Consider the following 14,167-nt stretch of genomic DNA (forward strand, 5'->3'; position numbering starts at 1 on the left):
TGTTTAGGCTAAAATTTGAATTGGAAACTGACCATAAGCCACTTATATCCCTTGTTTCCAAGAGTAAGGGGATAAATACTAATGCATCGGCCCGCATCCAGAGATGGGCGCTCACGTTGTCCGCATACAACTACGCCATCCACCACAGGCCAGGCACAGAAAGCTGTGCCGATGCTCTTAGTAGGCTGCCATTGCCCACCACGGGAGTGGAAATGGCGCAGTCCGCAGATTTAGTCATGGTTATGGAAGCATTTGAGAGTGAGCAATCAGCCGTCACAGCACGACAGATTAGAACCTGGACGAGCCAGGACCCCTTACTGTCTCAAGTTAAAAACTGTGTGCTTCATGGGAGCTGATCCAGTGTCCCAGTAGAAATGCAGGAAGAGATAATGCCATACCAGTGGCGCAGAGATGAAATGTCTGTACAGGCAGACTGCCTTCTGTGGGGCAATCAGGTAGTGATCCCCAAGAAGGGCAGAGACACCTTCATCAGTGACCTCCACAGTACCCACCCAGGCATCGTAATGATGAAAGCGATAGCCAGATCCCACATCTGGTGGCCTGGTATCGATGCGGACTTAGAGTCCTGCGAGCACAAATGTAACACATGCTTGCAGCTAAGCAATGCACCCAGCAAGGCGCCACTAAGTTTATGGTCTTGGTCCTCCAAACCGTGGTCTAGGGTCCATGTCGACTATGCAGGCCCGTTCTTGGGTAAAATATTCCTTGTGCTTGCAGATGCGTACTCCAAATGGATTGAAGGTGAGATAATGTTGGCAAGCACGCCAGCTGCCACTACTGAAAGCCTGCGGGCCATGTTTGCCACACATGGCCTGCCCGATGTCCTTGTGAGCGACAACGGGCCATGTTTTACCAGTGCCGAGTTCAAAGAGTTCATGACCCATAACGGGATCAAACATGTTACATCTGTCCCGTTTGAACCAGCATCCAATGGTCAGACAGAGAGAGCAGTGCAAACCATCAAGTAGGGCTTGAAGAGGGTAACAGAAGGCTCACTGCAGACTCGCCTATCCTGAGTCTTGCTTAGTTATCGCACAAGACCCCACTCACTCACTGGAATTCCACCTGCTGAACTGCTCATGAAAAGGGCACTTAAGACAAGGCTCTACTTAGTCCACCCTGATCTTCATGAACAAGTAGAGAGCAGGCGACTTCAACAAAGTACATATCATGATAGCGCAAATGTGTCACGCGAGATTGATATCAATGACCCTGTATTTGTATTGAATTATGGACAAGGCCCCAAGTGGCTTCCTGGCACTGTTGTGACCAAGGAGGGGAGTAGGATGTTTCGGGTCAAACTTTCCAATGGACTCATTCACCGAAAACACTTGGACCAAATCAAACCCAGATTCACAGACTATCCTGAGCAACCCACCTTGAACCCTACCTTTTTTGATCCCCCAACATACACACCAGTGGCAACCGACACCGTGGTTGGCCACAAAGCAGAACCCATCATTCACAGCAGCCCAGCAGGACTCACCAGACCCGGCAGCCCAGCAAGGCCAGCTGCACAGCAGCCCAGCGAAGGCCCAACAGATGTCTCACCAATGCCAGCATTTGCACCAAGACGATCAACAAGGGCAAGAAGGGCCCCAGATCGACTCACCTTGTAAATAGTTACACTGTTGACTTTGGGGGGGGGGATTGTTGTTATATATGTAAACTTGTATATACTCTGAACAGCCACCAGAGGGCTCATCCACTGGAGTCCCAAGGGATCCCAGAATCCCTTGGGAGCACAGGTACTTAAGGAGGCCTCACAGGTTGGCGAGGCACTCTGGAGACCTGCAATAAAAGACTAAGGTCATACTTTACTTTGAGCTCGCAGTATCCAGTCAGACTCTTTCTTCATACATAACAGTAAGTACCTTGTACCTTGTACCTCCATCCTGTCACTATACTCTGGGTCCCCATACCTTCCTGACTCACAGTCACATCCTCCTGTCTCAGACCATTGATTGATCTAAACTATTAACTTAAAAGGTGTGATTAGTTCATGGATTAAACCATGGCCCAACAGGCAAAAGAGAGGGCGAGGAGATTTTCGGATGTGGCACTGGAGGCCTTGGTCCTGGAGGTTCAAAGATGCCATGAGGTCCGCCACCCATACAGTAGCAAGAGGCCTTTCCAGGTAGAACGCAAAAAGGATGTGGGAGGAGATAGCATAAGCTGTCTGTGCAACGAGTGTTGTCTCCAGAAGCGACAAGGTGGATCCAGTGCAACAAGTCAAGGTGAGTGACTGCATCTTCAAAGGCCATATCCTATAAATGCACCACTGACCTCACACACCGCTCAATGCAGCACACCCCTATCACTCACCTACCAACAATCTCGAGCAATCCCCACTCATACCTCACAATAATAGCTTCACCTCACCTTCACACACTTACTACTAGTGCAAGGCTCACATCCAGATCTCACACTTGCACACACTGCCAGCTATTCAATCATGGCAGGCACATACCCAAACAGATTGCACCACACTCAACTGGCACACTTCACTTTCAGGCAAAGGTGGCTCATAACCGCCAGGAGCAGCATCAGGATGGGAAGCCTGAATGCAGAATTTTGCAGAGTTGGAGGAAGCAGTGCTGGTGATCATTGGAAGCAGAGTCTAATGATGCTCTCATGGACAGCCTGTCCGAAACGGGGATCTGTTGCCTGCCTCCTCCCTTTCTCGTCCTCCCCCTCCTCCTCATGAGGTGGTCCCAGAGCCCATGGTGTCAAGAGTTGCGCCTTCATGATGGACAAGTTGTGGAGCATACAGCAGACCTCCACAAAATGGGACATTTGTCTTGACGGGTACTGGAGGGCTCCTGAGTGAGTGTAATGCAATCTGTTAGGGTCTTGGTTGAATAACTGGCAGTTTCTACAAACTCTGAGATGTGGGGGTTAGGCTTGCAGCAGTGGTAAGTGCGTGAAGGTGAGTTAAAGCTATGAATGCGAGTTTGTCTACTGTTTGATAGAGATTGTTGGTAGGTGAGTGATTGAGGTGTGGTGCATTGAGCAGTGGGCAGTATGTGAGGCTAGTGGTGCAGATGGTGAGATTTGGCATTCAAAGGTAAATTCACTGACCTTGGCCACCCGTGTGAGGTCATTGAACTTCTTGTGGCACTGCATCCAGGTTCTCGGGGCTTGACTTCTGACATTGACCGCCACGGCTATCTGCTCCCACTGCCTTTGCCGAGTTTGTTTGGAGTGCCTTATGGCCCCCTGTGGTTAGAGGACCTCTCTCATCCTGTCCACCATCTCCACCAAGGCCTCCAGTCTGAGAACCTTGGAGCACACTCTCTCCCCTGTTGTGCCATTAGTAATCACCTTCTTGCAGGTCAGAATCTCTTCCCCAACCACTTCCAGTACCTGATCCAGCCAGAAAGCAACTCCTCTTTAAGAGGAGCAGGCTGGCTTTAAATAGTGCAAGCTAGCTTTAAGTGGTGCTAGCCTTGCACAAACTTGGGCCCCCTGTTAAGGTGCAGCCAGTCAACAGCAAGACAAAAGCTTGTTTAAAACTGTGGGTTTTAAGGAGCATTTTAAAGGAGGAAAGAGCGGTAGAGAGGCAAAGAGGTTTCAGGAAGGAATTCCAGAGCTTAGGGCCTCTGCAGCTGAAGGCACGGCCACCAATGGTGGAGTAATTCAAATCAAGGATGTACAAGAGGCCAGAATTGGAGGAGTGCAGATACCTGAGGTTGTAGGGCTTCTGATTATTTTGTCAGAAATTTCTACTCATCCTGTATTAGATATCAGATAAGCAGTCTAACAATTTAGAGACAGTGCGAAGGTGGAGAGAGGTGGTGGTGAGGTAGAACTGGGTGTCTTCAGCATACATGGAACTTGACATTGTATCAGATAAGGGGCAGCATGTAGTTGAGAAATAGGAGGAGCCAAGGATAGATCCTTAGGAGACTCCAGAGGAAACGATGCGGGAGCGGAATGAGAAGCCATTGCAGCTGATTCTCTGGCTACGGCTGAATTGATAAGAATGGAAGCAGGTGAGTGCAGTCCCACCCATCTGGATGACGGAAGAGAGGCATTGGAGGGGAATGGTGTGGTCAACCTTGTCAAACAAGTCGAAAAAGACGAGGAGGGATAAGTTACCGTGGTCACATTCACTCAGGATGTCATTTGTGACTTTGATAAGAGTTGTTTTGGTACTTTGGCGGGGTGGAAATCTGATTGGAGGGATTCAAATATGGAGTTGCGAGAAAGATGGGCACAGATTTGGGTGACAACAGCACGGTCAAGGATTTTGGAGAGGAAAGAGAGGTGGTAGTTTGCAAGGACAGTGGGGTCAAAGATTGTTTTTTTGAGGAGTGGGGTGATAATGGTATGTTTGAAGGTGAGTAGGACAGAACATGGGGAGAGAGAATCATTAACAATATCAGCTAACATAAGGGCCAGGATGGGAAGTAGGGGGGGTCAGCAGTTTAATGGAAACAGGGTCAAGGAAACAGGAGGTGAGTCTCCTGGAAAAGATGAGCTCATAGAGGGCATAATGGAAGATAGAAGAGAAATTAGAGAAAGATGCAAGTTCAGGGCTGGGGCAGGTGGGCAACCTAAGCGGAAGTTTGGCCCGGTGGGCTAGGGGAAGGGAGGGAAGCGGCAGGGGCAGCTGAACGGATGGTTTCAATCTTAGTGACAATATATACTCCCTCACTAATCTCCGAACACACATAGATACTCTTCACTCTATTCCCGCCATACTGAGCTACTCTCTCTCTCCAATCTTTCCTACAGAGGTACTCTTGCTTTTAAATTCCCCAATATACTGGTCAGCTATATCAGAGGATGTGGGTTCAATTCCCACTCCACAGATTTGAACGCATAATGCAGCTGACATTCCAGTGGAGTACTGAGGGAGCGGTGCACTGTCAGACGTGTCGTCTTTTGCACGAGATGTTAAATCGAGGCCCCATCTGTCCTCTCAAATGGAATTAAAAGATCCCAGGGAACTATTTTGAAGCAGATCCAAGGAGTTCTCCCTGGTGTACTGGTCAATATTTATTACCCAAATTTTTAGGCCGCACCCAAAAACAGTGCGGCCTAAAAATTGGCCCACTTAGCGCCACGTGTTTTCCCCGAGATCTAGTCTAAAAATGACGGCCGCCACTTTGCGTCCTTCTGTGGTGCGGGACTCTGCGGCCACATTTTGGTGAGTGCCTTAGCACTGCTGATAGCAGCGCTGGCCCTGGAAATGTAAATTAAAAGAGGGTGAGGTCATGCCAATTTAACGTCACCTCAGCAAACTTGGACCCTAGTGTTGAGTTCTGCCCTGGGTCCTAAGCTCGCCATGAAAACCCAGCATTCAGCAGACTGTCGGCACCTCTTAAAGGGGCGCACACATCGACATAAGAACATAAGAAATAAGAGCAGGGTAGGGCATTTGGTCCCTGGAGCCTGCTCCGCCATTTAATAAGATCATTGCTGATCTGAGCATGGATTCAGTTCCACTTCCCTGCCCACTCCCCATAACCCTTTATTCTCCTATCACTCAAAAATCTGTCTATCTCCGCCTTAAATATATTCAATGACCCAGCCTCCACAGCTCTCTGGAGCAGAGAATTCCACAGATTTACAACCCTCTGAGAGAAGAAATTACTCCTCATCTGTTTTAAATGGGCAGCCCCTTATTCTGAGACTATGCTCCCTAGTTTTAATTTCCCCTATGAGTAGAAATATCCTCTCTTCATCCACCTTGTCAAGCCCCCTCATTATCTTATATGTTTCGATAAGATCACCTCTCATTCTTCTGAATTCCAATGAGTATAGGCCCAACCTACTCACCCTATCTTCATAAATCAACCCCCTCATCTCCGGAATCAACCTAGTGAACCTTCTCTGAACTGCCTCCAATGCAAGTCTTGGTCGTCTGTCGTATCCAACAAAGACGTTGATGTGCTAATCATCAATGGCATGTGTCTTCAAGTGGCTGTATAGGCCAATTCTGGATGCACATAGTCTCTTGCACATCGGACAAGGGAAGTTCGATGTGCCTGATGCCGACAGTACTGCCACCTGATGTCGTCTATCTCTAGTGTCCCGCAGGCGTTGACATCGGCTTTCTTCGAAGGTCTGGCAGGCAGTCCTCGTGAGGGTTCGCCACTGGATTTTATTAGCTGCTGTATTCTCGAGGTCCTTTGGAGGTTAGCCTTGATGCAATCTTTGTAGCGCTTGCGGGGGCACCCCTGGTGTCTTTGACCTTCACAGAGCTTGCCGTGAAGAAGCTGAAAAGGGATCCTTGTCTCATCCATGCGGATGACATGTCCAGCCCACCGGAACTGGGTTCGCATGATCATCACCTCGATGCTAGTTGATTGTGCTCTCTCCAGAACCTCAAAGTTTGACACTCGGTCTTGCCAGCGTATGTGGAGTATAGATCTGAGACTGCGCATATGGAAAGCTTCCAACTTTTTGATGTGACACCTGTAGGGTGTCCAGGTCTCACATCCATAAAGGAGAGATGAGAGAAAGACTGCTCTATACACCAACAGTTTAGTTGACAGTCGGATGTGGTGGTGACTCAACATCTTAGTGCGCAACCGACCAAGTGCCTGGCTGGCTTTACAGATCCTTGCATCAATCTCCTTGTCCAAGGACCATCACTTGATATGGTGCTGTCAAGATACTTGAAGCTGTCCACTGACTTTAGTTGTATACAGCCGATGAAGACTGTGGGAGCAGGTGCTGTGGTGCCAGGGACAGGCTGATAGAGAACCTCGGTTTTACTAAGGCTGATGGTTAGGCCAAACAATTCTGTTGCCTTTGCAAATTTGCTGAGTATGAATTGTAGGTCACTCTCCTTGTGTGCCATAAGGGTGCTGTCGTCAGTAAAGAGTGCCTCTAGGATGAGTAGTTTCCGTACTTTGGTCTTCGCAGCAAGGCGGCGGAGGTCGAACAGTGAACCATCTAATCGATATTTCAGGTAGACCCCAAACTCCAAGTCTTTTATGGCATAGTTCAAGATGCAGGTAAAGAATAGGTTGAACAGAATTGGAGCGAGTACACAACCTTGTTTCACTCCATTTGAGATGACAAATGGGGCTGTGGTTGTGTGTCTGAGAGCACTTCACCTGTCATGTTGTCATGAAACAGCTCAATGATGTGGACAAACTTCCTTGGGCACCCAAGTTTCGTCAAGATTGACCACAGCGCTACTCTGTTGACAGTATCAAAGGCCTTGGTGAGGTCAATAAATACAGCGTACAGGTCCATGTTCTGCTCAATGCACTTCTCCTGCACTTGTCTGGGGTGTAAAGGTGTCTGGGAGGGGTAGCACCTCTGACAGTGGACTTGTCGTGCTCTTCGGAGTAGTTCCTCTGCCTGGTCCCCACCTGGCATCCAACTCTCATCTGTGGCTCCAAGTAGCTGTAGCTTGCACAGCGGCCACACCCTGGTAAACTGCTTCGACAGGTAGGCTAAACCAGATGAGGGTAGCCGATGGGTATTATCCCTCGGTGATTTTCGGGACCTGCACACCCCAGCATGTGAAGTCTGTTGCGGTGGATTGGGTGGAGGAAGTTTGATCCAATGGCCATGAAGGTGGAACAGCAATGCACTGTGGAGTGTATAGGGCATGGCAGAGCACGAAAGACGTCATGGCCATCCACTGCAGCCAACAAAGTCTTCAGTTGTACCAAATTTTGGGCCACTGAAACCCGGCTTCTGCGGAGGAGAAAGTGGGACCGCCCCTGTGCACCGGCCTTCCCACTTAAAAGCATCAATGCACAGGTTTGTGCTAACCATCATCCAACATACCAAGTCCTGCGGCAATGGGGGAGGGACGAAGCGACAGGTGGAGGTGATCACTGGGAGTCGTAGCCTTAAACCTGCATGTAGGCGGCCTGTGGGCAAGTGGTTGCTCGACTCTGTATCCAGGGCAGCAGAGGAACCCGGCAGCACCCCAGGCGACTGAGCAGTCCTCTTTAGGACAGCACTGCTCCCCCTTTATAAGGGAGGGGCTTAGAAAAGGTGGCCCAAACATTGCCGGCCCTTCCATTAACTGGCCAGTATACCGCGGCTGGCAGTTCAACCCATTCTGCGGTCGAAAATATAGCAAAAGTCGAAAACTTCATAACACAAGAAAACTTCTTCTCGGACAATGAAACATTCGCACACTCTTAGACAGAGCTGACACTACAAGACCGGAAAGAAGGATTGCCCTTATTGCAAGAGAGCTGCAGCGTTATAACATCGATATAGCAGCTCTGAGTGAGACAAGACTTGCAGAGGAGGGCTGCATGAGTGAACCAGGCAGCGGCTACACCTTCTATTGGAAAGGCAAGGCAGAGAATGAGAATAGGATCCATGGAGTTGGCATAGCAGTGAAGACTTCTCTTATGTAACTGTTTCTGAATCTGCCTGAAGGGATTAACGAAAGACTTATGAAATTGCATTTCCCCCTGAATGCCAAGCGCCATATCACCATTATAAGTGTTTATGCACCCACCCTTCCAAGCCCCGCTGAGATGAAAGAGAGGTTCTATGAAGATCTAGACAGACTGGTCAGGTCCACACCTGCTGGGGACAAGTTGATCATCCTGGGTGATTTCAACGCACGAGTTAGAAAAGACAGCAAGCACTGGAAGGGAGTCATTGGACAGCGCGGCACAGGAAAATGCAAGTATATCCTTCCTTAAATACGGAGACCAAAACTGTACACGATAGTCTAGGTGTAGCCTCACCAATACCCTGTACAGTTGTAGCAGGACTTCCCTGCTTTTATACTCCATTACCCTTGCAATAAAGGCCAACATTCCATTTGCCTTCCTGATTATTTGCTGTACCTGCATACTAACTTTTTGTGCTTCATGCACAAGGATGCCCAAGTCCCTCTGTACTGCAGCACTTTGCAATTTTTTCCATTTAAAAAACATTTGCTTTTCTATTCTTTCTGCCAAAGTGGATAACCTCACATTTTCCCACATTATACTCTATCTGCCAACTTTTTTGCCCACTCACTTAGCCTGTCTATATCCCTTTGCTGATTTTTTTTCTGTCCTCTTCACAACTTGCTTTTCCACCCATATTTGTATCATCTACAAACTTAGCTACAGTACACTCAGTCCTTTCATCCAAGTCATTAATGTAGATTGTAAATAGTTGAAGCCCCAGCACCGATCCCTGCGGCACCCCACTAATTATCGTTTGCCAACTGCAAAATTACCCATTTATCCCGACTCTCTGTTTTCTTTTAGTTAACCAATCCTCGATCCATGCTAATATATTATCCCCAACCCCGTGAACTTTTATCTTGTGTAGTAACCTTTTATGTGGCACCTTATCGAATACCTTCTGGAAATTCAAATACACCACATCCACTGGTTCCCATGTGTCTACCCTGCTCGTTACATCCTCATAGAATTCCAACAAATATGTCAAACATGATTTTCCTTTCATAAAACCATGCTGACTCTGCTTGATTGAACTATGCTTTCCCAAATGTCCTGCCACTGCTTCTTTAATTCCTCTTTCAGGTAAGTTTACTTTCAAGCTTTTGAACTGGATTTTTAAAAATTTTATTGAAGTACTGTAGTGGGTTGGTGCAATAAATGTTAAAAGTTTTTTTAAGTGTGCAGGGTGTGCTGTTGGACGCTTGCAAGAACTCGGATAGTAAAGGAAGGTCGCTGAGAAGACAGAAAATGCTGGAAATACTCAGCAGGTCAGGCAAGATCCATGGAGAGAGAAAAAGATTTTACATCTCAGGTCGTGATGCTGCCTGACCTCCTGTGTATTTCCAGTAATTTATGCTTTTATTTCAGATTTACAGCATCCACTCACAGAGGGAAGATGCAGAAGAGGAAGATGCAGAAGAGGAAGACGCAGACAGCCCCTTTCTGGCCGGGATATCCAGGATGGAATCATCCGCCTGTAGTACCATTGACCACAACCCCAATTCCCCCTTCAACATTAGTCCCACACCTTACCTCCCCTCTGTTATTGACCATCACAGCATCCTCTTGGTCACAATGCTGAAATAAACGCCACCACAAAGCTAACTTTCCAATTCATCATTATACATCTTTCCTCGGCTGCCCATGTCCTAACTCGTACCTAGTCCCACTCCCCCATCACCCCTGTGCTTGCTGACGGTTAAGCAATGCCTCAATTTCAAAATTCTCATCCTTATTTTCAAATCCCTCCATGGTCTCACCACTATCTACCTCTATAATCTCCAGCCCCACAACCATCCGAGATGTCTGCGTTCCTCTAATTCTGCCCTCTAGAGCATCCCTGATTATAATCACTCAACCATTGGTGGTCGTGCCTTTTGTTGCCTGGGCCCCAAGCTCTGGAACTCCTGGCCTAAACCTCTCCGCCTCTCTTTCCTCCTTCAAGACGGTCCTTAAAACATAGCTCTTTGACCAAGCTTTTGGTCACCTGTGCTAATTTCTACTTATGGGGCTCAGTGACAAACTTTTATCGCATAATACCACTACTGTGAAGCCCCGGGATGTTAAAGAAGCTGGGGCTAAAGTTCAGGCCTACCAGAATCCTGGCGAACTTACCGTTTTTTAAGTGTTTTCATCGGCGGGTAGGATGAGGTCAACTCTTGATCGATATTCAGCTCTTTGTCTTTTTATTAAGCAGCCAGGAAGTCAGTCATAAAGGGGCCGGAAGTGTGGTGGTAAGTGCTGGTGAGGGGCAGAAGTGGAGGCGAGGCGAATTCTCTGCCTCTGTCACTCAGCAGCGCAGTGGTGGTGGCGTCATTGCGCCTCTGCGTCACCACGTATCTCCCCTCCCTTAAAGGGGAGAGAATCGGCAATTATTGAGGTTTGGCCACTGGGCCACCAGGGAGGGTTTCGGCTGGGCCAGTGCCTGGCACCCAAGAGGAGGAGACAATACAAGGTGCACCAACAGAGAAAGCTGTCATGGGGTACCATTCGGCAGGCATTAGATTCCTTAGTCTGAATTTCGAGGTAGATGGGGGGGTCCCAGCGGTGTACGCACTGATGACACACTTACGGCCACTCGACAGCAGCAGAGCAGAAGTGGGGATTGGCAGAAACACCCCCCCCCCCACCCTCCTGCTGAATTTGGCTGGCAGCGGCCATTCGACCAGAAATCGGCGGCCATTGGATTCTGCCACCTGGTCGCCGCATTCTGAAGTAACGGGCCTTATCGGGACCCTGAATTTCAGTCTCATTATATAAATACGAGTTATTCTTGTTGTTTATCCATCCAATTTGACATCAAGAAATCAACTTATCACCCTTATGCATTCTGTTAGTGACTGTCTTGTGTGTGTCTTGGCCTATCCTGCTGATGTCACCCTGTGCTACGCCTGTGGCTGCAGCATGGCTGATGGAAGGCTGCTGACTTTCAGTGAGGGACACTGCAAATGGTCGACTTTGAAGAGCTGGTGGCTGGGAGTTTCTGTTTCTTCTTCTTCTTCACTTTTCTCTCCCCCTTCTTGGTCAACCACTGGCTAGGCAGGCTGCTTTTCTTGGACGTGTGAAATGAGACAGGCACAAAGGTGGAGTTGTGGTGAGGGGAGAGTGAGAAAGCAAAAGGTGCATGCAAGAAAGGAGGATGACACATGAGGATACCAGCATCTTGTATCCTTTCAGCCCCGCCGCTGGTCAAGGGCTCAGCCATGCCCCTGCCAAGAATGGCCAACATCACCACCTCCAAGGGGGTGAGGTGAAGCTAGGAATGGGAGGTGTGCCTCATGATTGGTACAGATCGTTGGCAGGTGAGTGATTGGGGGGGGGGGGGGTCAGGAATTGTGTATTGAGAAGTGTGTGAGCTCATAATGCAGTTGTAGGAGATGTCTTTTGAATATGCATTCACTGACCTTGACCACTGGTCTGAACTCAAGAAGCTTCTTTGAGCACTGCAGCCAGGTGGTGGGTAGACACTGCTGGCAGCGATGACCTCGGTGATCTTGTCCCATCTCATTCTTTCCGGAGGGCCTCCGGGCCCCTGACCTTTCTTGCAGTGTTGACCCCATGCACAAAGCTGAAGTGCTGCGTGCGAGACTCTGGGTGTCCCTTCCCTGGCTTGCTGAACCATATGTGTTATTGCTGAAGCAATTTTCCCAATTTTTTAGATGCGGAAAGGCATTCAGCTTTAAGAGCTGAAGGCTCCCACTTGAGAATTTGTTTTAATGTTAATAGTTTTTCAGAAGGGAGTTGAGCTGTAAGGGCTAAAAACTGCATATTTTACGTCATTTTTTTATTTTTATCGTTTTTGAAGGCATTGCCCGTTTAAGAAAATAACAATGCATTGCCCTTTTATGATCCCACAATGCTCTGCGAAACCACAGCCTCACTGACAGAGGCAGTTGAAGCAGCAATGCCGCTTAGGCACGCCACATAGAGGACTGCTGCTGGGACAAATGCCACCAGGAGGGCGTTACACTGTGTGTTTAGCGCTGGACGAATGAGAATTAGTCCCCAGCACCAATTTTTCAGTCCTGCGAGTGCCACAACTTTTGGCGGCTGTTAAATCCGGTTACGTCCTCCTCGTGACACTGGCAGTTTATGTGGTGGCCACAAATTTCTAGGCCTGTATTAGTTCATTATCTCACCTTCTATACAGAGATACACTTTTGCTCTAAAACCCCACCGTGCAAAGATACTCTCCCCCTCCAACCCCCCGTTCCCCCATACAGCGGAATCCCTCCCGCCCTCCCGACCGCCTTCCCAGGACTTTACCTGAACTAAGCATCAATGTCGTTCAATTTAAAACTATTTGTACTTACAGCCTGCAAACTCTGGCATCGCTCGTGCACCTGCATGCATTGCTGCCATTAAAGAAAGGAGAAGGTCTTAGTTCTTATATTACACATCAATTAAAGTGCTGGTTAGCTGCTCATTAACACGAAATGTACCTGAAACTGTGAACAGACAAAGCACAGATCTGTGACTGTCTCATTATTCTGCAATGTTCCAACTTGGGCCTATTAGAGATGAGTATACAGAACATCTATAGAGTTTTCAATGAGTGCTAGTAGTATCTCTCTGTTATTTCTCTCAATTTAGTTTCATAGAAACATAGAAAAGAGGTGCAGGAGTAGGCCTTTCGGCCCTTCGAGCCTGCACCACCATTCAATAAGATCATGGCTCATCATTCACCTCAGTACCACCTTCCTGCCTTCTCTCCATACCCCTTGACGCCTTTAGCCGTAAGGGCCACATCTAACTCCCTCTTGAATATATCCAATGAACTGGCATCAACAACTCTCTGCAGTAAGGAATTCCAGGTTAACAACTCTCTGAGTGAAGAAGTTTCTCCTCATCTCAGTCCTAAATGTCTTACCCCTTATCCTTAGACTATGTCTCCTGGTTCTGGACTTCCCCAACATCGGGAACATTCTTCCTGCATCTAACCTGTCCAGTCCCGTCAAAATTTTATATGTTTCTATGAGATCCCCTCTCATCCTTCTAAACTCTAATGAATACAGGCCCAGTCGATCCAGTCTCTCCTCATATGTCAGTCCTGCCATTCTGAGAATCAGTCTGGTGAACCTTCGCTACACTCCCTCAATAGCAAGAATGTCCTTCCTCAGATTAGGAGACCAAAATGGAACACAATATTCCAGGTGAGACCTCACCAAGGCCCTGTACAATTGCAGCAAGACCTCCCTGCTCCTATACTCAAATCCCCTAACTATGAAGGCCAACATACCATTTGTCTTCTTCATCCGCCTGCTGTACCTGTATGCCAACTTTCAATGACTGCTGTACCATGACACTCAGGTCTCATTGCATCTCCACTTTTTCTAATCTGCCGCCATTCAGATAATATTCTCCCTTCGTGTTTTTTGCCACCAAAGTGGATAAATTCACATTGATCCGCATTATACTGCATCTGCCATGCATTTGCCCACTCACCTAACCTGTCCAAGTCTCCCCTGCAGCCTCTTAAGTCCTCCTTACAGCTCACACCGCCACCCAGCTTAGTGTTATCTGAAAAATTGGAGATATTACACTCAATTCCTTCATCTAAATCGTTAATTTATATCGTAAATAGCTGGGGTCTCAGCACTGAGCCCTGTGGCACTCCACTAGTCACTGCCTGTCATTCAGAAAAGGACCCGTTTATCCCGACTCTCTGCTTCCTGTCTTCCCACCAGTTCTCTATCCACATCAGTACATTACCCCCAATACCATGTGCTTTGACTTTGCTCACCAATCTCTTG

The 14,167-nt window shown here is 48.0% G+C and overlaps 1 protein-coding gene across 20 annotated transcripts in view; it reads right to left on the minus strand.

Annotated features, from left to right (window-relative positions):
* LOC139264761 (uncharacterized) overlaps window positions 1-14,167 on the minus strand; it is a 460,034-nt gene that overhangs the window by 93,277 nt on the left and 352,590 nt on the right. For 18 of the 20 annotated variants that reach the window (XM_070881860.1, XM_070881862.1, XM_070881861.1 and 15 more), the window contains one exon: window positions 12,728-12,769. The exons of the other annotated variants lie outside the window; for them this stretch is intronic. In XM_070881860.1, coding sequence (XP_070737961.1) covers window positions 12,728-12,769 — 42 coding nt within the window. The remainder of the gene's footprint in view (window positions 1-12,727; window positions 12,770-14,167) is intronic. 20 annotated transcript variants of the gene reach the window in all.

The sequence above is a fragment of the Pristiophorus japonicus genome, chromosome 5, assembly GCF_044704955.1.
Source record: "Pristiophorus japonicus isolate sPriJap1 chromosome 5, sPriJap1.hap1, whole genome shotgun sequence".
In the NCBI taxonomy this organism is placed as follows: domain Eukaryota; kingdom Metazoa; phylum Chordata; class Chondrichthyes; family Pristiophoridae; genus Pristiophorus; species Pristiophorus japonicus.